The sequence below is a fragment of the Peromyscus eremicus genome, chromosome 3 (genome assembly GCF_949786415.1).
Source record: "Peromyscus eremicus chromosome 3, PerEre_H2_v1, whole genome shotgun sequence".
In the NCBI taxonomy this organism is placed as follows: domain Eukaryota; kingdom Metazoa; phylum Chordata; class Mammalia; order Rodentia; family Cricetidae; genus Peromyscus; species Peromyscus eremicus.
Window position 1 is genome coordinate 60,244,589 of NC_081418.1, and position 24,821 is coordinate 60,269,409.

Sequence of the window (24,821 nt, forward strand, 5' to 3'; positions counted from 1 at the left end):
AAAGGCAGGTCCCAAGGCCAGTCAGTCAGGAGCTGTATTTAAGACTCAGTGTCAGAGGCTGGAGAGGTAGCTCTGTGGTGAAGAACATTTCTTCCTATTCCAGAGGAACTGAGTTCAGTCAACTCCCAGCACTCACAACAGCCTTTAACTCCAGCTCATGGGGACCCAATGCTCTCTTCTGGCCTCAGTGAACACATACACTCACATGGTCCACATACCCACACACAGACACATAAATAAGAATACATTTTTTAAAAAGATCTCAGTGTCAGTCTACACCTACTAACCTGACAAAAATATAAAAAGGTGAGAATACACTACATAAAAGAAAACCAGAATAGTCACAGACTGTAGAAAGATACCAGTAATTCTGGCCTTTTTGGAAAATATATTACTAAAATAAAAAGCAAATATAGTTTTGCATAGAAGCCTTACTTTTTGGCTTATATATACTCCAGATGACTTAAACTATCAATACTAAGATACTGATGGCATAGCATTTGTTGTGACACGGTCAATAGCAGCACAATGGTGTAATCTCAATTCATCATCATGAAGCATCACACAATTTAATGAGAATACACTGGGAGACCTCAGTTAATGTAGAGACCTCTGTGTGTCAGTGGGGAAAAATCGAGTCTAGACAATATGATTGTGTCTTTACAAATGTATATATGTATGTGTTCCTAAGATATAAGCACAGAAACACTTAAGACATCTACTACCCATCACCATTGTCACCAAAGAAGTGAGCAAAGAGAGGAATGCTAAGAGAAAAAAAAAAAAATGACAGAAAGCCAGAACTCTCAAAAATGATTCAGGTTGTGTCAACGAAGATGGCTCAGTGGATGAAAGTGCTTATTGCCAAAGCCTGACACACTAAGTTCAATCACTAAAGCTCAAGTAAAGGCGAAAGGAGAGAACCGACTCCCAGAATTGTCCTCTGACCTATACATGTACACCATGGCATATACAACCTCATACATGTCCACAGTAAGAAATAAAATTTAAAAAATGATTCAGATTAATTATGACTTGAAGACACAGTCAAGATCCTGCCAAAGACATTCCTCAAGAATGGGAACAGGCACAGAATGAACAATCGCTATCTAAAATGCAAATGAGGAGAAAAGCAACTGAAACCCGCAGAGACAGGACACTACATGTCCACATAATCTCAAAGAGGGTCACAGCAGAGAGAAAAGAACATGAAACAAGACTTCAAACAAAATGATGACAGTGAAAAGAGCTCCTAGCTGGTTGTTAAACATTTATAAGAAAGATCGGTCAATAAAGTAGCAGACATGTCAGAAGAGCAAAACAAGGGACCCCAAATCAGAAGTAGGGAAAAAAAAAAAAAAAAAACCCCTGAAGAAGGCAGATGCTCAGCTAAGTCATGAGATTGGCTGAGCCCCTCCAGACCTGGTCTCTGGGGTGGGCAGGCCCCTAGTCTGTCAGTTTCAGAACTCCTGGCTGATGCTCAGGGTCTCAAGGGCTACACTTGGAGACCAACAGTGGTCTCTGGGTACAAACGGAGAGAAAGCCGAGGACAGGAACAAAGAAGGATGCTCAGGCTGAAAGAATTATTCACCAGGAGAAGAAAGTGATAAAGAGCGCCTTACGCTAGGCATGTTTGCAAAATGTCTAAAAACAAGAAGATTCTAGAAACTACCAGTAAGGAGGAAAGAGCCTGCACTAAACTCGTAAGAATCTCTACTGTACACAAACACTGACTTCCAGGAAGAGGCTGGAACTTGGAGGAGGGTGAGGTGAATTAACAGGATCTTATGGCAGGATGGATCTGAGGACAGAGATGGACTTGGGCACTGATAGATCTATTCAACAACATAAGGACCTGAGGACAGAGATGGACGTGGGCACTGATAGATCTATTCAACAACATAAGGACCTGAGGACAGAGATGGACGTGGGCACTGATAGATCTATTCAACAACATAAGGATCTGAGGACAGAGATGGACGTGGGCACTGATAGATCTATTCAACAACATAAGGACCTGAGGACACAGATGGACGTGGGCACTGATAGATCTATTCAACAACATAAGGATCTGAGGACAGAGATGGACGTGGGCACTGATAGATCTATTCAACAACATAAGGATCTGAGGACAGAAATGGACATGGGCACGGATAGATCTATTCAACAACATAAGGAGCTTGGGTACTGCAGAAGTTTACCAAGTAGGAGCTTTATAATTTCATTCTAGGACAGGAGGGATGTTGATTAGACATGTCAGTATTAAGATCCTAACTCAGGAGGTGAGGACTATAGGTTTAATTTTAAATGTTTACATTTAGATACTCCACTGTCTACCAGAAATGTGCAATGATTTCATGAAAATGCAGTGCTCAAGAGATGTAACTTCCAAAGCTGCAGTGTTACATGCAAGTATTTATCAAGTTTTTTGTTTGTTTGTCTTGGAACTCATGATCTTCCTGGCTCTACCTTCCAAGTGCTGGCATTTATTTTTCCTTTTCACACGTGCTTGTAAACAGCTCTACTGAGCTGTTCAAAATGCAGTGTGTGCAAAATCCTGTTTCCCCACAGTCTTTAACAAGATATAAAGATGTGAATTCCTGAGGAATGCTTTCTGCTGGAGGTCCAGCACCAAGTTCTAAGATTACAAACTACAGTCCTCATGCTGCACACTGACAAGGTGGAACACAACTCTTAAAGCAAGATTCCAGGGCTGGGATGAGCTTGGTGGTAGAGTGCTTGCTTAGTACACGTAAGGCTCTGGGTTTAAATCACAGAAGCACAAAAACAAAAACAAAGTCACACATTCCTCACCTGGATCCGAGACCGGGCCAGATACACATTAGATTTCCATTCAGTCTTCATTCTCCGGTACTGGGATGACTTGGAGTGGACGAACTGTTTACTGTAGGGTGCATTCAGCTCGCCAGTGACTGTGCTCTGAAAGGACTTGGAGGTGCTGGTGCTATTCAAGGTGTGAGGCCTACAGATGATGATGTGCCAACAGGAAAATAAAAGGACAACTGAAGACACCTCTGAATAGTGTAAAAGCCAAGCCATTAAAAGTCTTACTGACAGAAACACACAGAAAGCTGCCTAGCAGAGACACAGTGCATCTTCTGAAGTTATACACAGCCAGAGACAGCAGGGTTTATAAGCAGCAGACAAATAAAGCACAAAACCCACTAAGGTGCCTAGAAACCCTGGGCTGTACTATGTGAAGATGAAACAAGATACCTTAACACAAACCTCTTGACATGGGCGCTCATTTTGGGTTCAGAACGAGCACAACCTGTGGGGTTAACAGCAAGGGGTAGCTCCATGAGAGGATTTCGGCCATATCGGAAGGTGTAGTTTTCACATGCTTCAACCCCAGGTAGCTTTAAAAAAAAAAAGAAGGAGGAAAATACAGAAAAGGTAACTCATCTGCTAATCTGGCCAAGGATATCACCTACAGCGGGCCAAAAGATGGCCCAGGGTGAAAACAATCTAGAAATACTTTCTTCCCCATCTGTGACTGTGGTGGTATTGTGTTCCCCAAAATATTGTGCACCCTAATAAACTTATCTGGGGTCAGAGAACAGAAAAGGCACTAGATACTTAGGATAGGCAGTGGTAGCACATGCCTTTAATCCTAGCATTCCAGAGGCAGAAATCCGTGTGTTCAAGGATACAGCCAGGCATGGTGACTCACGCCTTTAATCCCAGGGAGTGAGCCTTTAATCCCAGGGAGTGGTGGTAGAAAGCAGAAAGATATATAAGGCGTGAGGACCAGAAACTAGAAGCATTTGGCCTGGTTAAGCATTTGGCCTGGTTAAGCTTTTAGGCTTTTGAGCAGCAGTTCAGCTGAGATGCATTCTGCATGAGGACTCAGAGGCTTCCAGCCTGAGGAAACAGGATCAGGTGAGGATCCGGCGAGGTGAGGTAGCTGTGGCTTGTTCTGGCTCTCTGATCTTCCAGTTCACCCCAATACCTGGCTCAGGTTTGATTTTATTAATAAGACTCTTTAAGATTCATGCTACATGTGACCTATTTAATATAATGAGCCTGCACTCCATAACTATTTGAATAATGTGTAAATCCAATTCCAAAGCAAAACTTGGTAAGCCCAGGCCACTTTTCCTTGAGAAGATTAATCCCCAGAACCAATACACCAACCAAAGCCCTCCTGAATGTGAATTAGGATCTGAGGTTTCAGTTTACAAACAGGAAGCAGTGGTCACAACCTAGTGAACGTATTTATCTAGATGTTTAAAACTCTTTAAAAAGTAGTTGGAGGTACCTATGTGATTTAGTTTCTGGGTCACCCCTCACTTCTGTCACATGTGATCATGAGGCGTCACTCTCACTGTTCTAGCAGTGTTGGTGGTAAATTCAGGTTTACTAGAAAAGTAACTGATACATCCAGAGGTCTTCTTTACTCCCCGCTCCCTTTTTTTTAAAAAAGAATTTATTCTATTTATTCCTATATTTATGGAGAGAGAGAGAGAGAGAGAGAGAGAGAGAGAGAGAGAGAGAGAGAGAGACAGAGAGAGAGAGAGAGACAGAGAGAGAGAAAGAGAGAGACAGAGAGAGTGCATGTGTGTGCGCGCATATGTATGTGTGTACACGAGTGCCATGATGAGCCTTTGGAGGTCAGAGGACAAATTGTGGGAGTTGGTTCTGTCCTTCCACCATGGAAGTCTTGGGGGTTGAATTCAGGGTTGTCAGACTCAGTAGCAGCGCCTTTACTTGCTGAGCCGTCTCACCAGCTTGGTCTTCTCTTCTGCAATGCTATTTATTAATTTACTTACCTTCCAGTTCCGAGAGTCCGACGGAAGCCCTCAGGCATCTGGAGCCAGCACAGTGCCAGTGAGTTAGAACCTCAACCTTCTTTTACTTTTTCTAAAACTCTGAGATAGGGTCTCACTAGGTTACCCAGACTGATCTTCAACTCATATGTCTATTTCAGCATCCTAAGTACCTGCCATGACAGGCCTTCACCACCAGGCTTGGCTCTAGAACACAGTTCTAGTGAAATACATTTCTCAAGTGTTACACAGAGTCACTGCCAAACATACCTACTTTCAGAGAAGACAGTAGTCACTGCTGCTACAACCTACTGCCCTCTGGGACCGCCTGCCTCTTGGACCAGAGCAAGAGAATGTCAAGAAAACTTAAGAAAAGGAGGAAAACATTCTGCAAAACACCAGAACTTCATCAGGCCAAGGGTACCTCCTCAACCATGTGGATAAACAGGACATGATGACACTAACTGCTCCTCTGAGAGAACTAAGCTCTCCAATTAACCACTCACACTCATTTCCCCGTAAGAATGGACCAGTCTTAGAAAGTAGGAATGTTTCCGTGGGTAGCAGAGTGAGCATGCTGGATCAGGCTGAGACCAGAACACTTACAGATTCTGCTATCCGTGCCACTGCGGAGACAGTCAAGCCAAACAAGTCCTCTCCTCTCAGGTACGCAGGGAAAAGCTGCAGCATTTCAGAGTTCTTCCTCACACATGCCACAGGCTCCAAAATTTTATCCCAAACATCTACATATGAACAAGAAAATAATTTTATGTTGAATTTCCTTTTAGCTAACAAAGAGAAAAACTGGACACCGTACAAAATTAAGAGAGGATGAAGAGTCATTCATAAAGACCTACTAGTTTTCAAATAAAACCTATTGGGCAGCAATGTAACAAACATGTTTGTTAAAAGGTAGCAACTTATTTTTTGTTCTGTATTTTATTTATTTATTTATTTATTTATTTATTTATTTTTGGTATTTCGAGACAGGGTTTCTCCGTGTAGTTTTGGTGCCTGTCCTGGATCTTGCTCTGTAGACCAGGCTGGCCTTGAACTCACAGAGATCCGCCTGGCTCTGCCTCCCAAGTGCTGGGATTAAAGGTGTGCACCACCACTGCCTGTCCCGCAGCAACTTATTTTTAAGACTCAATAAAATCTGGATGAAAATTATGCCACCTTATGGATGTCAAACAGTAAACATGAAAGAAGTTAGTGAATTCAACTGGATATGTAACAAAGAAAACACTTGGTTATTAAAAGTGACTAATTCAATTAGTAATGGCTACAAATAGGCATTCCCTCAGATGAGAATTAACACACAAAACTGTGCCATGTTTTTAAAACTATGAAAACATTTTAAAAGCAGCTCTTGCTGGGGTGGGGTGGGGGTGGGGGTAGGGACGCACACCTTTAATCTCTGTGAGTTCAAGGTCAGCCTGGACTACAGAGTGAGTTCCAGGAAAGGTGCAAAGCTACACAGAGAAACCCTGTCTCGAAAAACAAAACAAAACAAAACAAAAAACAAACAAACAAAAAAGCAGCTCTTTAGTACTTTCAACATCAATAAAAATGAAAAGACAGGCATGCTCAGGAATACAAAATGAAGTTTCTAATTCCCAGTTCTAAATCTGAAGCTGAGATAGGACAATATCCTAACCATGTTTTAGATATGGTCCCTGCTTTCTCATAATTGACCCTGAGAGGGGCTCCAAGGTAAATGACAGACAGACCTCATCAACTCTTCTGTTCAAACCTGTATAAACTGCAGAGGGAATAACAAGGTGTGGTAACACAAAGAGGCTAAAATTTGCATTGACAAAAAAATCCTAATGAAATGATCATGGAAAAAACAAACACTTGACATAAAACACCCATGGCCTGACAATAGCACACAAGTAGATCTCACCTTTAGGTGATGAATCACTTAAGACCAGGTCCTCATGGCCTTGCTCTACAATCCTGATGACAAACACTGGCCGCCCATCTTTCTCCTCAATGGAGCACAGGTAGCGGCAGCGCCGGTTGGCATAGCGCGTGCTCCAATATAGCCGGCTGGCTTCATAGCCCACTGGAAAGAGGGCTTTAGGAGAGTGGAATGCTTGCATCTGTTGTGGAAGCAGCTGACCAATGGTGTGGAAGATGAGGCTTCCAACACGAAAGGTATGGTCCCGTTCTCCCCGCTGAACGATGCTAGCAATCTGCCGCACCTCATCGCGTTGCACATAGACCCTCCTGAAGACTGCAAAGTAACTTAACTCTTGCTCATGGATTCCCTTTGGTTTGTGCATGGGGCAAAGCATTGTTTTGTCCTTAAAAAACATGCATTGTGCTTTAATGGCGCAAGTAAAATGATAAATGTTGGTGCATCGAAATCTGTGACATCCACTGGTGGCGCCTGTCTTATGACAGAAGACACATTTCATTTGTAGCCCTCTCCTCAGTGCTAGCTCAACATTTATTAAGGCACCAGCCTGTGTCTCATAGACCTCTGTGGACCACAGAGCACAATTCAAGTGGACCCACAGGTCCAAGTCAAGGTTGAGCAGCCTTGCTGGTCCATCTGTTAGCCCATCACCTTCTTCGTGACAAAAGCAACACTTTCGATAGTCTTTGGGCACAGGGTCAGGTTTAAGAGAAGTGCCCAATTTCCTTAGAAACTCATCGATTTCATCCTCACAAGGTGGTTTAAAGGTCCCCTTGGGAATGACAATATGAATACTCCACTTCTTCCACTTCATTCCTCTCCACTTTTTATTGAGTGGTCTACAGTCTTCAAGCCCACCATGAACAGTCCTCAGGCGAGGCTTTAACTTGACTGTCACCTTGAGCTCATCAGGCTTGGACTCTACTTTGGCTGCTTCAAAGGCTGGAGGGAAGGTTATAGGAGGTGACGGAGGAGGGGAAACTTTTTCCTGGAACTGAGGGAGACAGTGTACATCCAAAGTGGAGATGTTGTTGCTGTACTGGTGAAATGCTTTGGAAGGCTCCTTCATAGGGGACTGTGGCAGTGGAGGAAGGGATTCCTGGGCAGAAAAAAAAAAAAAAAAAAAAAAAAAAACATGAGAAAAAGGAGGGATTCACATGTCCTTAAAGAACTTCTAGTGAGAAGTTTAATGGAATATGACTTAAGGCATAGGTGAGTAATTTTTTAGGTACAGCAAGTAGACGTGAGGATGGTTATTCAGGAGTAACAGAAACTGAAGAATGGGAAGGGTGAGGGGTTCCCTGTCCCTCTCCTATAAAGTCACAATCTGGAGAATGCTCTGCTCTTGAACTTTCTTGGGATATCCCCCTTCCTAACTGTAACAAAAAAAAAAAATGATTTTAGAAGGTCTAATTCAATTTGTACAACAGATCAATGTTTTTAAGAACATGGTAGCATCACGTAAAAAGGATTCATCTCTACTCATTAATTGTTTTGTCTGTTAATCTTGGGCTTAATCAACTAGCATGGAAGAACAGAAAGAAAAGGAGAACCCTGTCAGTGAGCAAATCTCATGGATTCTCTGAGCCCCTCAGCTAAGACCAGCTGCTCAAGGAGTTGGGCCAGGAGAAAAGTGCCAGCACCTTTCAGGTATGGGATAGGCCATCAGAATCAAAACAATAAAGCCATATGCTTTCTTCTTCTCACATCCCAATCCTAAGAGGTGCCTCATATTAAATCCACCCCATGTATCATCTTAAGAAACTACATGATAAAAACCCACTCCTACTCTCTAGGAATAAATTTTAGTTAAAAGCCTAAATTTATTTGTCAGCTGGGATTATATTGTACTAGGGAGGAACGAATACATGTTAAAAAGTAGTGTTTCTTGAATACTCTTTTGTGAGAGTCATATTAATGAAATTATCTTGAATAATTTCTTGACTGGTGGTATTACTTTACAGGAAAATTTTCCTTCAAAATACATCATTAAAAATGTATCATTTGGGCACAAAGCTACACAGAGAAACCCTGTCTCGAAAAACCAAAAAAAAAAAAAAAAATGTATCATTTGAACAATTACATTGTTAGATATACAGAGCAGCTAGACATGCACAAAATGATTTCCCTTACAATGCAGGAATAGACAGAATTTTCTTTTTTAGAAACCTTTCCTACTGACCAATAAAATAAAAATAATTAGTAAGAAGTTTATAATTAGTATAATGCAACATTCTTGTACCAGTAATCTATTTAATTCTACACTCTTAAAATGTAGTTGGGCTAGGGGCTGGGAGAGAGATAGCTCAGCAGTTAAGAGCACTGGCTGCTCTTCTAAAGGACCAGAGTTCAGTTCCCAGCACCCCTGTGGTAGCTTATGACTGGTTGTTACTTCAGCTCCAAGGGGTCCAATGTCCTCTTCTGGCGTCCAGAGGCACCACACACATAACATACATATACATTCACACTACACATTTATACATGTAAATAAAATTAAGTCTAAGAAATACAAAAACATTTTTTTTAAAGAAAATATAATTAATCTGTGTATGGTGGCATACACTTGTAATCCCTGCACTCAGAAGTCTGAGACAGAAGGGTAACTGTGAGTTGGAGGCCACCTTGAGCTACACAACAAAACTCTTGCTTAAAACAAAAAACAAGATAGATGGTAGACAAGCAAGGGTCCCAGGTAGGCACCAGGCCCAGGCAGGAGGATTATGAGTACAAGACAGCTCAGTGAGACCCACTTCAACAATAACAATTAAAAGAGGAGCAGGAAATAGTGGTAAAGTAGTAAGCGAGCATGAATTGGGCCCTAAATTCAACCCTCAATTCCTCTAAATAAATGAATGTTAGGGTGGAATTTGCACCTTTCCACTTTTTGTCAAATAGGTTATTTAACAGGGAAAAATATAGCTGAAGGCTATTTCCGGCTTGTCTGTCAACTCAGTCAGTATCTGATTAGGATTTCCCTATAGCAGCTCTCTGAGGGAGAGACATGTAACTCATAAGGCAGAAATCCCTCATTACATACTTTCCTCACTTTACCTTGTTTTCTGGGTTTTTTGCTTGTGCAGTTGATGAATAAAGAATAAAGCAGTTATTACTACAAAAGACAATATCCTTTTCCATCCTTTTGGTGTTCTCTCGGGAACCCTGAAAAGCAAAGGGAAATATGTGAGACCTCAGTAAGACACAAGCTAACGAAATCAGTACCACAGGGACTGCTAATTCTCAGATGATATTCAAAATTGACTGTTCTCCATCTTCCAATTGTGATGGCACTGTCCCAATATTCACCGTCTGGTAATTTTCCACATAAACAATAATGCAGAGCTGGGCCTGGTGGTACACGCCTTTAATCCTAGGACTTGGAAGGCAAAGGGAGGTAGAACTCTGTGACTTAAAGACCAGCCTTGTTTAGGAGAGTCAGGGCTATAGAGAGAGACAATGTCTTAAAAACATAAACAAACAAAAACAAAAACAAAAAAAAAACAAAGCAGAAACTACACTGTCCATATCTCACTGTAGTTTAAAAATGTTCTCCTTATCATGAACAATTTAACAGTCTGCTGTAGCTATTTGGTTTGAAGCTGAGCACACCTAATATGTGCTTGAATATCATGTCCCATGAAGCACTTTGTCCTGATGCAGGAGTCATTGCCAAGAACATGGAGTTAGGGTGGGTCACTAGAAGAATAATAAAGTACCTTGTTCACAAAGGTCAGATCTTTGAATGACTTCCGCACACCACTTCCAAGAATAACCACTTTGCAGTGACAGCACCACTGTGGTCGGAGTGAGGCACTTTCTGCTATACCATGACTGGAATCTTTATAGCCAGAAAGACCTACAGGCAATGGACTTTTGTTAGCAATGAACACTGACCAAAGATACAGGTAACACACAGTGTAAAATTAAACTGTAACAAGCAATTACAACATGGATTATTGACTTACTTTATATTATGTTTTAACAAAAATCTTCTAAGCTATGGTGACAAGGCATCTAATATCTGACACTGAGGTAGAAATAAAGGAAAATACCCACTCCCAAATAACTGGAAGAAGAAGCTAGCATGAAAGAATCAAACAAAAGCAAAACACTAAGATCCTCAAATGTGTACAGTGTCAACAGAGACCAGACCCACTTCTTTACAGGTAATGGGGTACTCAAAGTTCTGTGGGAGATAAAGAGCAATGGGTACAAATGACTTTTGTGATTTACAGCCTCAGAAAGAAATGAAAGCCAAGTTATATTTTGAATAAGGACTGAAGGATCAGAAGAGCAGGTCTACATACACAGAGTGCATCTCCTGAAATAGAGAGGTGTAGGTCAAGGCAGAAAATGGAAAGAAAAGTAAGAAAGAAGTAGCCAGCAGCTAAGATCGCAAAGAGTTAAAAACTTTAACATAGGTAACTTTTAAAAAGAGTTCAAAGATGAGAAACGAGAAGCAACCAGATTCTAGTAAAAGTTTAGGGCAGCCAAATTCTTACAAGGAATCTGGGGGATGAGGAGGTGGTGAGGAACGGGCTAGCACGTAGAAGCCAGTAAGCTAGAGGAAAGGCAACTTCATGGCAGGCCTGAGGAAGATGTGATAGTTCTCAGATATGAGGACCTAGGCATCCCTGTGCGGAGAAGGATGCCCTGCAGAGGGTGTGTAAAGGCAAATTGAGGGAACAGACAGCAACAGTAGCCAAGCAGAACAAACAATACACTATCTATGGCCTCAGCTGCAGTCAGGGTTACAGTCAGGCTGGATGCCAGCATGATGCGACAGGCCAGAGCGTAGAGATTCACATCACACCACAGAAAACAACAGCCAGAAAAGGTTAACTTATCAAAGATTACACACCAATACATTGCCTATTATTTGTTAAAAATTAAATCAAAATTTCAAAAAGAGTAGGCTTAACTTTTTAACCGAGAATGGAGTTGGGGTTAACAAAAAGCTCACTAGCTCACCATTGCTTGTTGGAGGAAATGGTACATTAGGCTGCTTCAGCCGGTAAGAGCTTGCTAATCTGGGAGGATTTGCAGATCCTGGTGGAGGCCCACGAAGAAGCAAATGCTGTCGATACTCCAAACCTGGGTTTACTCTGTGGCTACTGACCAAACCCATGGATGGAACATCTGGAGCATTACTAACCTCATAGCTATTAGGAATTCGCACGTGAAGAAGGTCGGAAAACGCAGCCACAACACTGCTAATGTTCTAAAACAAAATTTAAACACTGTATTACTCACCTAGAAGAAAAGTGAGTCACTGAGGAGAACTAATACTTAGGATAATGCTATCTTTATTTTATATTTATATATATATATATATATATATATATATATATATATATATATATATATATATAGTATGAAAGACCCCCAACTACTTTTATTTAAATTTATTTTCGTAAACTAATACCAATATACAAACAAAGCCTTCGTAAACAGAAATCTTCAGGATTCCAACTGGCATTTGGGATCTGTACACAGTAAACTATTCTAGCTACCTTGGTATCTGACAGGCCTAAAAGACACAACACAATGAGAAGACCCTCAAGGTACTTATGGGAAAACTCACTTCTATCTAGCTCTGGCAAAAAGTCCAACACAGTCCACAACAGTTCTGCAGACAATTAAAACATCATACATTGTACTGTAAGTCTGATCTTCAACAAAACATCTTTATAAAACTTGGGAGTTTTTAAAAACAAATCCTTTATAGATCATTAGTGCTGTCGACATGAGCTGTCTGTAGAAAGTTTCTATTGCTTTTATAGACTCTATTATTAACTATGGTTTTTGTAATAGTGAGCTTTTTTTAATAACACGGACATTTGTGGAAAGGCTTCTTTCTAGAGTTCTCTAAAGTACACATCCTTTTACAAGAGCACATGAACTCTCAAGTCCTATTCTTTGCCTTGGCTTATGCTCAAATAAACCTCATACTTAACAGTACTCAAGAACAGCCTGGATGTCTGAAGTGACTGTCCACCTACGGGTATCTTTTGTTCTGCTACCTTGAATTCTGTTTCACTGTGAGTCACTGGCAGAGCTTTAACAACGGGACATACTCCACAGCATAAGAAGTAATGTCATCTTTTACCTCAGCAGCTGTAGGATGCAGGGTGATTGCTACAGATATAAGACCCGATCTGGGACCATTTGGGGATGAACCAAAAGGTGAGGTAAAAAATAAAGTGCCTGGCTCAGTTTTGATGTCATTTCTTCTTGATTCTGAACCTAAAAGGGGTGGAGAAAAAAGAGTATTCATAGCTTTCAAAGTTGAAATATTTACAATAGTAACTTGGTTGACTAAATTAGTAAGGGTAATCTCTTACTTTTCCCAGAAATGCTGGGAAGAATTGGAATGATGGGGGATGGCACCGGTTCTGGAGGCTCTTCTTTCACCAGTGTCAGATCTGGGTACCTGTTCACCTCTACACCAACCACACTCTCCGGAGAAGAGGAGGGAACAAAGCTGTCAGGAGTATCCCGGTCACCATAGTGATCCTGTATCCTGAAAGAGGAGCACACACATTACAATGTGCAATTCCACTGGGGTTTCTCACCAGCCCCACAAGTACCGCAGGACGGATACTCTCAGCCACAGCAATAACATAACAGCAACTAGATCAGCTATTACTCTGCTAAGAAACATAGTACATAAGTTAACCTGTAAAACAGTGTAAATGGCTATTCCTTTGACAAAGCTTTAGATTGAAGTTTAACTCCTGCTATAAGGAGATGTTCAGATTACAGCATAGCATGAGAAACTGACAACTTTGCCAGAAAAAAAAAAGTCACTGAGACTAAGAGACAGGCCAAGACTGTGCTGAACTATACAAGTTTGTATTCCAGTCACACCTCACATGACTACAGATACATCTATACTGCTGCTGTATAGAGTGGCAAGATGAGAGAAAACAGAGTCACTGTGGTGCTGTAGGCACTTAATTTTCTTAAATAATAAGTACAATTAAAAGAAGAAGGGGGGTGGGGGAGCAGACTTTCTTTCTCAATCAAGGTTCTGGTTTAGCAGGGAGATGGTGAGGCCTCAAGCTAAGAGTTTGGAACATTGCCATGGATAGTCTACCTTCCATTTCTCCCCCTCATACTTTAAAAGATGTGAAAAAGGCTGCTAGGCACTCATAAAATCCAGGTATTAAACAGACACCTGTGTTAGATCACCAAATACATACTCCCTGGAAAGAGCCTTGCTCTACTGGTACAATTGGGAATTCTTAGCTGTGAGATAAAAGAGAAAGGAGACCTGGATTCCAAATCCTAACAAGTGACACTTCCATGTGGCTACAGAAAACATCTATCCTGTTGGTGTTCTATCCAGTGACAATTTTTTTTCTATAAAGTAAGACACTTAGACTAAATGGACATCTCAGAACACAGAGATTCATCAGATTTTCTACAAAGAGATCAAAGTCTAAAGAAGTTCACACAGACTCTTAACTAGTTGGGTAGAAAATTATCTACTAAGGGAAGCTGATTTTACCAGTAAGATTATTGGAGGCAAAAGAACTAATATAAACTGGTGATGAGCTTCCTGAAGCATATACACATTTTTTTCCATGCTAGCACTCCAGTATCTATGATGGTTGATCTCTCATTTTAGATGTCTACAAGTATGAATAAACCCAACAAATCCCACAAACAGCTTAGAAAAGCAAACTCTGAATACTTTGCATGGAAGTTTTCCCATAACCTTAATGTCTATTTGATTATCATGGTGTATAATGCTTAAGTTATGAAGACTTTAAAAATGCATAAACTAACTGCACTTGAACAGTAATGATGCCTTGGACAGTTTATATTCAAGAGTACTTTATACTTCAGAAGCTTTTATATACTATTCCTAAACACATCATGCTAAGCACATATTTTAGAAGAAGCAACTAATCCCCCCCCACCCCCACCCCCACCCCCTACCCCTGACAGGGTTTCTCTGTATAGCTTTGGAGCCTGTCCTGGAGCTCACTCTGTAGACCAGGCTGGTCTGGAACTCACAGAGATCCACCTGCCTTTGCCTCCTGAGTGCTGGGATTAAAGGCCTGTGCCACCATTACCGGCTTTTTTATTTATTTATTTTTTTATTTTCATTTTTCGAGACACAATATCTCTGTGTAGTTTTGGTGCCTGTCCTGGATCTCGCTCTGTAGACCAAGCTGGACTCAAACTCACAAAAATCCACCTGGCTCTGCCTCCTGAGTGCTAGGATTAAGGGTGTGAGCCACCGCCACCCGGGGAAGCAACTACTTTTTAAAAGCTTCTAAGGCCGAGAAATGTTTCATTGGTTAAAAGTACTGGCTGTTCTTCCAGAGGATCCATGTTTAATTTCCAGTGTGCACAACATGGCTAATAACCTGGAATTCCAATTCCAGGAATCCAGTGCCCTATTCTGGCCTCTGTGGACACCAGGTATACATGTGGTATTCAAACATACATGCAAGCAACAGACAGACAGACACACACACACACACACACACACACACACACACACACACACACACCAGCTTCTACCTTAATTCTTCATGATTATTATGAGGTGGTGTTGGAAGTGAGGCAGGAACATCCACTGTCTTCGGGCCTTGAGCAATAGCTCGAGCCAGCAAGTCATCCTGAGGTCTGAAAGGCAGCTGAAATGGCTTCGGTCCGAAAGTTCTGGCAACTGCAAAAACAAACAAATAGAACCAAAGTATGTAGGGCAAAGTTGATACACAGATGGAACTGTACAGTTCTGTGGACATTTTGATATACATAGCTTTCAGTGGAAGACTCTTCAGAGGTGTGTAAGTTTTGGGTGCTATTATCATACCTTCATGGCTCACCAACACGCCAGCTTTTCCAGCAAGTTCTTCAGTTGTTGCAAAACCATTTGCCATCTTCTGGCAAGCCATAGGAGGTGGTGTAGGAGGAAGAGAGGCAGGGGGTGTTGGAGGATTACTTAAATTATTCTGCTGCAGGAGACCAAAAAATTTTAAATTATATGCTACTGAGCAAATATGCATTGACCTTGCTAAAACCTAATTCTGTGAATTTTTAGCACAAGGAAGCAAGACTATAAAGAAACATAATTCAGAGGCATTGCCACTTTCAAATGCACAAGAATACACACACACACACACACACACACACACACACACACACACACACACACACAGAGAGAGGAGAGAGGTTATCAAAATGAGATGTTGTTATCCATTTGCCTACTTGGCCCAGCTTGAACATTCAGCTTTGAAATGAAGAACCCAATTTTTGTTACACTTAATTTTATTTTATGTAACTTTTCTTAAATTTCATGCTTACAACAATCAGTGAAAAGCAGCTTTAAAATTGAATAATTTGCAAAAAGTAGTTAAATATTCCTTTACTCAAGTTTCATTAAAATATGTCCTACTTTTATAAAAATGAAGAGTTTGTCATCTTTAACCTATAATTGCAATTTACATCTCAGATATGAGAACCTGGACTGTCCAAGATCTTTAAAAGAAGTAAAAAGAAAAAAAAAATAAAGGTACCAAATATACTAAGAAATGCAGTTCTCTCTCTCTCAGCCTTACATCTGTCACCAACTTGTCATTTAAGTCTTGGTGTCCTAAAGGAATGCTGGCACATGTAATAGCCACACATAACAGTGCAGTGCAAGGGGAGGTGCTTACACTGAGGAGTCCTAACTGATGAACAGGCCATGAGGACAACAAAGGGAGCATGGAAACAGTGATCTTAACAACAGAAGAAAAGCCACCAGGAAAACACACACTCTCACGTACTTCTCAAAATAATTGTTTTAAGTCAGATACAAAGTAAAGTGATCTTATGATGCAACCATAAAAATATTTTAAAAGTAGTATTAACTTTATTGACTTTATGCTATTTTGGTAACCTAAGAATTAGTGCATAATTTCAATTAGCACCTAAATTATTTGATGAAATATATTAAAACTTTTAAAATTCATTTTCCAAAGTAAAATCTAACCATACTTTTATTCCCACTATGTACCGTCAATTTGATTCATTTTAAGAGTTAACAAAGGTTACAAGGAAAAACATGTTTCCTTTACTATGGGAAGATATAACGGATATTATCCACCATTTGTATTATCTCTAGGAAATTTCAAGCATACATATTACAAAACACTTAACCAGATACACTTTTAATCTTGTAGCTGAGCCTAACTTTCAGTGACACTTGGGAGACTTCATGTAAACTAGATGCAAAACTAAGCCACACTCCCCAGTGGGGGGAAGCTCTCCACTGCGAAGCAAGGCGGCACCCTGGCAAAGAAACATACCTTGTAGATCAACTGAGAATAGTAGTCTGAGACCCCTTCAAGGGCGGCACTGCCAAAAGTTCCTAGAAGTCGAGTCCCACTATTAAATTGGCCACTGCCATAAGGAAGAAAGTGCGCAAAGTTCACTCCAATGATCGGTTCCATTAGAGGGAGCAGAGAGAGCTGCTATTAAAAAACACATTTAAAAGTAATGTACATGATTAACAAACATGGAAGTGTTTTTGGGCTTCCTAAGACCTGAAGTCAAATAAAGATTGTGAAAAATAAGACTTAAAAATTTCAAGATTCAAAATGCTGGAAACTACAGTATCTCTGGGATATACGTCAAATTTTATTCCCATCTGTTAAAGAGATGCCAACATGTGCCTTACCAGAAAAACAGGCTCCTTATCTTTGTTCAGTAAGAACCAGGCCATGAACTGAGGCCAGGCACCATCAATAGGAATGGGGGTTGGGGGGTGGTATGTCCCCTTCCCACTTTTGTAATAACCACAAAGGTGTAAGAAGCAGAGCTTAAATGAGAGTCCATGGCTGCATTTCTTTGGGTCCAGAGTCACAAGAAACGGGGGACACAATGTTTCCTGGTGTTGAGGCTGCTGCTTCTGAACATAAGTAAATCTTGACCATCATCTACCAATCCATCTACTGGAATGTAAATCTCAAGTGCCAATAAGATATAGTGCTGAGTTTGCTAGCAAACAAAGTTTATTTTTTCCTTGTCCAGATGTCCTTTCTCCCTGTAGCTCTCTATTTTAATTAGGAACTAATTGTAACAAGGTGAAAGCTTCCATTTCATAGAGCGGAAAAAGCACTTGCTCTCTCCCCTCCTGGAAGTGGCAAGGGCTGTTCTGACAGCTCACCTGTTTCAAGTGGGTGAAGGAGTCAGAGCGGGAATACACAGCCTGCTTTTCCTCTTCATCCTTCTTCCTTTTCTTTGAGCGAGGTGCTGCTTTCTCCCCCGTCCTCTGAGTGCGTTTGCTTCGCTGTTTCTTGGTTTCACTTCCTCCATCTGTTTTTGGCAACTGGCTGTTGCCACCTCCAAAACCACCTTGCATTTGAGCCCCCAAAGTTTGCTAATGTAATTGGAAAGGTTAAGAAGTAAGTAACTACCCACATGTTGGATTCTTAGTTCATGCTAGACCAGCTCCATCTTGTGACTCAGATTTCTGACATGGCATTGCATGTTAAGAAGGGAAGTTACACAGTGAGGTGGTTTTCTGAAAGTAACTGTTCCCCCTTCCCTCTGTATTCAGGTATATTAAAATATGAAAAATAGCCAGCCTCAGCATTGTAGCAAAGTCTAGAACGTCTAGGTAGAAGAATGAAGTATGACTCCTCACTGTCTATGACTGGGTAGCTTCTGTACAGTGGCCTTGGCAATTTATTTTTGGTCCCCCATAGGAACTAGGAACTGTTGCAATCTTAGATCTGAAGCTAATTCACAGGTTCCAGGAACATTTAAAGCCCATGCATCTGAGTTGAGAGAACAGCTACTAGAAAGCAATAAATAAGATGTCATACTGTCCCCGCAAACTAGTGTCAAATCCTACATTTGAATGAAAAACGTAATGGCTACATACTTAGACAGTCAAAAGAAGAGAACACAAATAGCAAATTAATCTTTCCTTTGCTTTTTTTTAAAAAAAATAGATTTATTTATTTTGCTTATGGATATGTATGGATGTTTTATCTGTATGTATGTACTGTATACACACCATATATACCTGGTGCCTATAGAGGTCAGAAGAGAGCATTGATCATCTGAAACTGGAGTTACAAATGCTCCCAAGCCACCATGTGGGTGCAGAAACGACTCAGGTCCTCTGCAAGATCATAAGTTCTCCTAACCACTAAGCCATCTCTGTGTCTAACTTCCTTTCCTTTCCTTTTACCTTTATGGTGATGAAGAAGTGAGAGTAATACAGGCCTTGAAAAACATTTTTAGCTAAGTCTATAGGCACCAATATCAAAACATAGGAATATTTTTCATGCTCTCTTATTTCTAAGATTAATATAAATGGTTTGCTACAGATAACTATAGTTGCAAAACTTAGTACAATCAATTCTGCATATAAATTTTGAATTTTTTGAAAATTACAGTTCATAGTTATGTTCTAAGTAACATCACATGGGTGGCAAAATTACAGATGAAGGGAAATAGAGCAATGATTTTAGCTTAGGAGCCATACAGTCTGTCTGAACTGCTGGCTCTGGTCTAGTACTGCAAAGGAGCCATGTGTTTTATAAATGAGTTGGTCATGGTCCAGTAAAACTTTTAAAATTCATGGACAAATTTAAATTTCATAAAAATTTTTCATTTATCACAAATGACTACTTTTTCTTAGGTTTCTCCCAACTATTGAAAAATACAAAACCTATTCTCAGCTCATACAAAGAAGGGAGGAAGTTGAAGCAGGCTTACATTGCCTATGCTCGGGTAGATCCCTGATTCTCCAAGAGCAGTATCAGAGAAACTAAGCAGTCCCTGGGACTGATTAGAAACGCAGACTCTCTGATCCAACCTTACACCAAATAAACCGGCAATCTCTGTCCTAACAGGGCCACTATGACTATGTAAGCAGGCCTGAAGTATTTCCCCATCATTAGTACATTGTATCACCAGGGGACTCTTGCTGAATGATGCATTCTGATTTAAGACTATAGTAGTACAAGAAATTTGGTATGTTATAAAACCACCCCAAGTAACATGCATGTTGCTGGTCCTTAAGGAGTCAACCTTCAAAGCAAAGCTTTTAATTGGCTTATGAGAGAATGACCAGGCAAGCATGTTAAGTATACATAACTCAGCCACTTTAAATGCTTTACAGACATTATCTCTAATTTTCATAATTATCCTTAAAAAGCAGATATAACTATATTTTAAAGTACAAGTATAGAAGATCACAAAAGATTTTTATTTTATTCTTTTATTATTTTGATGTTTTGAGTAAAAGTTTGACTTTGTAGCTCAGGCTAGCCTTAAACTTGCAGCAATCTTCCTGTCTCAGCTTCTTGAGTGCTGAGATTACAGGCGGGTACTATCATGTACCGCTCACACGGTTTTGGTTTTGATTTTAATCGCAAGGGTTTACACCTCATGCTCATTCTAATATATGGGTTTCCGCTTTTTATACTTGGCATGTGCCTGCTTCCCGTGCCATTAAACATTCTTGTATGGCACAAATTTTAGTATGAACATGCTGAAGGTAGAGTCTGTGTGAGTAATGCCACAGCAAATGTGATGGGAACACACAGGCATCCATACACATCTGTGATTGGTCAAGTTCAGGAAGCTATCTACAAGGTTTCAGAACCAAGTTTCACAAAAGAAATTAGGAAAAGATAGGGGAAAAGAAATGGGTCCAGCACATAGGGGAACAGAGAGCACAGTGAGCATGGGACCAAGGACCTGGGGATGAGGGCATTCAGTATTCCTAGAGGCAAAACACCTTGGAGACAGCCAGGGATCGGGCCTGGGTAGCATATTTGCTGGTAACAACTAGAAAAGCACAACCACAAGATGCATTTTATGCATGCATAAAACTCTCCAAGAATAAATTAAAAGAAGAGACCACAACTGCAAATTAGACAAAAGTAATAACCTCTGAGGAAACGCTCAATCTCTACTGAATGACAGAAGACAACAGAGAAAGATTACAGCCATCTAATACAGTCAATACTTGTAAGACAAGCTTCATTATTCTTAAAATTGCAAATCTGGACAAGAAAAAACACTATTGTACTTCAATTAAAATGTGAAAATTATAAAATCCAAACTGAGCAGCACCTCAGGGAAGCTGACTAAAAACATCACTACTTATGAAAGACAAGGAGCAAAGCATCAAGCAGACCTACTCCAAAGACAGAGAAAACTTTGTGAAACACCTTAATGAATTCACTGAAATGGGGTCACTCTGTAATCAAGTGTGTATTTAAAACTGCCTATCATACAAACGAAAAGCAAATCCAATGTTAACACTTAAAATGGGTAGAATATCGATACATAGAAAACTACAAAGATGGAAATTGTATCCACTTCCAAAATCATTTTTATGACACCATAGTCTCCCTCCCAATAATGGTGATCCCTGAGAGTACTCAAGGAAAGTAAGACAAGTACAGGAAGGAGCTGTCTTCTAAATTTTAAAGAGGCTAATGGAAATTATGCACTTATAAAGGTTCACACATACTTCCTTTGCTATAGTTAGTCTAATTTGGTTGTGATAACCAGCTGAAAGGCACATATAATGCATACTTTACAATAATATGTTTGCTTTATGTAACAAGCAAATAAGTTACCAATCTATTTTGTAAATAAGTAAAAACAGGGTTCCATAGAAGTAATAAAAAAAAATGAGTAAAAAAGCTGCAAAATAGTTTTAAAATTAGTAACTTGTTGATGCTAATCCGCAAAAATAGCTTAAAAACAAAGGTGAGTTATGGACTGCACACCTGACACTTACCAACCCTTCTGCTGGGTTCTGCTTCTCAGCCAGTTTACTGTCCTTTGAGGGGCTGTCATCTGAAGAGAAAGTGCCCTCAGGTTTCGGGGTTAGAAGGGAAGAGGCCTTTTTATTTTTTAACAAGTGTTTCAGTAGTTCATTTCCTGTATCTCCTTTGGTAACAGGGGCTCCGGAAGAATGGGAAGGACCCTGTCCGGAGGAGACAGGACCAGCCATCATGTCTTCAAGCTTACTACTATCAGTCTTCTCTTCCGCATGGGCCTCCTCCTGATGTGGGCATGGCTCTGTCTCAGTCTTTTCCAGCTTTATCTCTTCAGCTTTGCTAGGGGGTTCCATGGAAGGCTTGTCTGCCTCTGAATTAACATGTGTCTGTTGATTTGTAGTTCTTTTTATGAACTCACTACTGGGAAGTTTGTTTTCTGACTCTGTACAGGGCTGGCCTGTTGCCATACTGGGAGTGGGTGGGCCAAGTGGCTCCACCGCCTCTTGTTCTCTTTGCTGAGGAAGCTCACTGGGTGTGCTCACTGTAGGAGTGGAGGTAGTTTCTGAGATGCCTGGGGTGAGTGGAGCAGTTGAATCTGAGTGGGGGGTTGACGGTGCTTTGGTGGATTCTGCATCATCATCTTTTTTCTTTTTTCTTGTTCTTTTCTTTTTCCCTTTTTCTTCTGGGATTATGTCAGAATACAACTGAATGAGAGACTGGCTTGATCCTGAATAATTTTGGCCATGGGTTACAGCAGGGTCTTGGCCACATGGGAGATTGCTATTAGCTACTGGAGGTGTTCCTGATAAAACTGGTGGGAATGGAGGCCTCAATGGAGAATGTTGAAAGCTGGACCCAGAAAGACTTCCATGCCCTTGCTTAACAGAAGGAAAGTTTGGGCTCCCACCAGGAGCAGATGGTGAATCTGGAACAAAGGAGGGAGGTCCTACTTGCCTTCGCTCATTGGTTTGCATGAAAGTTTGGTTTGGGGGTGAATTAATAGACCCTTGTTGAACATTCTGCTGCTGTAAAACTGGTCCCATTTGCTGCTGATGCTGTGGAGACTGCTGCAGGGATCTTGAAGGTTGCAAAAAGTCACAGGGTCTGTCAGAACCATAGAATGGCATCTGGGACACAGGTGTCCTGTTGACTAGCTCAGCACCCACCAGACCATGCTGCTCCATTTCCATCCTCTGCTTCAGAGCTCTGTGTCTGTCTACTTCTTGCATCAGCTGGACTCGCTGCCTTTCCTGCTGCTCTCGTAAGCGTTCCTTCCGCTCCCGCTCTTGGAAACTTTCACTAAAAGGGTTGTTGTCCTCAAATTCCACTCGAGGTGGTGGTCCACTCTGTGGATTTGCACTTGACACTGCCCCTGGGGCTGGAGTACAAGTTTTTAGAGATAGTTGGGTAATTGGGGGCTGAATCCTAGGAGGGTTAAGGGGCAGGTGGGCAGGAGCACTGTTAGATTGCCATCCAGGTAAACTGGGCATTCTGGCAGGGCTGGTATGGCCAGAGATGACTGTTGTGTGCTGCTGATGCTGAAGCTGCTGCGGCACCATGGAGAAGCTGGGTTGGCTCATGGTGGGTGGAGGGGCAGCTGGAACAAGAGGTGGCTGGGGCTGAACCCCTGGCATGAGGATAGGAGGGGCTAGGGCACACTGCTGCTGCTGCTGTTGCTGCTGCTGTTTGATCCGATAATCTTCAATCAATTCAGCATGCTCTTTCTGTTGTTTACGAATCTGAAACAGTAAGAGTCATTATTACTCAAGCATATACAAGGCAGGTACCATACTAAAACACTGGTTGATAATTTTAGTGGCCCATGATCTGAGTTAGATCCCCGGGACTGACATGGCAGAGGTAGACAGACAGCCAACTCCTAAACCTCATGAGCATATGTATGCTGTAGTACATTTGAGCATGTGCATACACACAAAAAGAATGTTAAATTTTTTTAACTTGTGAAAATTCTTTGCATATTAAATATTCACAAAAAAATCAAAATTAATTTTCTAAAATAAGCATTAAATTCATATGGCATTTAAACTACAACACACTTTAACAGTAAGATAAAACAGAAAACAACAAAGTACAATGCCACAGAAGTTACATTAATGTACAAGGTTAGAATAACTGAGAGCAGACTAAAATTGTAACCACTTAATAAGATTTTTTTTAAAAAAATTTTTTTTGGTTTTTTGAGACAAGGTTTCTCTGTGTAGCACTGGTTGTCCTAAAACTTGCTTTGTAGACTAGCCTACCCTTGAACTCAAGTGCTGGCATTAAAGGTGTGCACCACTACATCCGGTTAAGATTTCATTTCTTTATTTTTATATATATATATATTTTTTTTTTATTTTGATTTTTTCAAGACAGGGTTTCTTTGTGTAGTTTTGGAGCCCGTCCTGGGTCTCACTCTGTAGACCAGGCTGGCCTTAAACTCACAGAAATCTGCCTGTTTCTGCCTCTCAAGTGCTGGGATTAAAGGTGTGCGCCACCACCGCCTGGCTAAGATTCCATTTCTTAAATACATAAAAGAATTTTAAAAGAATTATTAACACATATGCCATCCCTCTCTTAGATTAAAAAACTGATAAAACTCTAAATTTGATTGGTGACACATTCAAATTCTAATTTCTGAAACCTGTCTAAACTCTGAAGTGATTATTTTAAAATTTCTAATTAGATTTTTTTGTTTCTTTTCTTTTTTTTTTTTTTGGAGACAGGATCTCTATGTATTCCTGGCTGTCCTGGAACTCGCTATGTAGACCAGGCTGTCCTGGAACTCAGAGACCCACGTGCTTTTGCCTCTTGAGTGCTGGGATTAAAGGCATGCGCTATAACACTTGACTTTTTTTAATTCTTAATATATAATTACAAAAGTCAGTTAATTTGTTTTTAAAAATTGTGTTATGCACTATAGGAAAAGGACAGTCAAGATGTAATACATTTTCTGAGGCCCCCACCCTCTCATTAGAAAACAAGGAAGAAAGTTACAAATGGATGGATATGCACACTTTAAAAAGCACTTACCATCTACATTTTTAACATATTTAACCCAGTACTTTTAATAGTAATCCAATTTACTTTCTTGGATTTCCCAGGCAAGCTAGTATATATTTTGTGAAGTGTTTGGTCTCCTCTCCAGCAGTATATAACTTGTACCTTTTTATTTGTTCTTTTAAAGTTCTGTTGAAATCTACTGTATGCGCATGTGGGTGCCCACATACCACAGCGTGGATGTGGAGGTCAGGGGACAACTTGCAGGAGTTGATTCCCTCCTTCCACCAAGTGAGTTCTGGGGATTGAACTCAAGCCATAGGCTTGGCAGCACACACCTTTACCCACCAAGCC

The 24,821-nt window shown here is 40.7% G+C and overlaps 2 protein-coding genes across 5 annotated transcripts in view; one reads left to right on the plus strand and one right to left on the minus strand.

Moving 5' to 3' along the window:
• Galnt11 (polypeptide N-acetylgalactosaminyltransferase 11) overlaps window positions 1-5,686 on the plus strand; it is a 49,624-nt gene extending 43,938 nt beyond the window's left edge. Inside the window, exons 14-16 of the transcript XR_009378229.1 lie at window positions 4,801-4,851; window positions 4,952-5,456; window positions 5,579-5,686. The gene's annotated coding sequence lies outside the window, so the exon portion shown is untranslated. The remainder of the gene's footprint in view (window positions 1-4,800; window positions 4,852-4,951; window positions 5,457-5,578) is intronic.
• Window positions 1-24,821, minus strand: part of Kmt2c (lysine methyltransferase 2C) — a 235,888-nt gene that overhangs the window by 6,795 nt on the left and 204,272 nt on the right. For 2 of the 4 annotated variants that reach the window (XM_059257756.1, XM_059257755.1), the window contains exons 43-56: window positions 21,485-23,206; window positions 17,882-18,094; window positions 17,022-17,186; window positions 15,545-15,686; window positions 15,250-15,397; window positions 13,056-13,234; window positions 12,821-12,957; window positions 11,683-11,932; window positions 10,428-10,567; window positions 9,766-9,873; window positions 6,697-7,813; window positions 5,397-5,533; window positions 3,238-3,380; window positions 2,815-2,983 (exon numbers count right to left, since the gene is read on the minus strand). In XM_059257756.1, coding sequence (XP_059113739.1) covers window positions 2,815-2,983; window positions 3,238-3,380; window positions 5,397-5,533; window positions 6,697-7,813; window positions 9,766-9,873; window positions 10,428-10,567; window positions 11,683-11,932; window positions 12,821-12,957; window positions 13,056-13,234; window positions 15,250-15,397; window positions 15,545-15,686; window positions 17,022-17,186; window positions 17,882-18,094; window positions 21,485-23,206 — 4,770 coding nt within the window. The remainder of the gene's footprint in view (window positions 1-2,814; window positions 2,984-3,237; window positions 3,381-5,396; window positions 5,534-6,696; window positions 7,814-9,765; window positions 9,874-10,427; window positions 10,568-11,682; window positions 11,933-12,820; window positions 12,958-13,055; window positions 13,235-15,249; window positions 15,398-15,544; window positions 15,687-17,021; window positions 17,187-17,881; window positions 18,095-21,484; window positions 23,207-24,821) is intronic. The other 2 variants (XM_059257757.1, XM_059257758.1) reach the window with 2 other exon arrangements.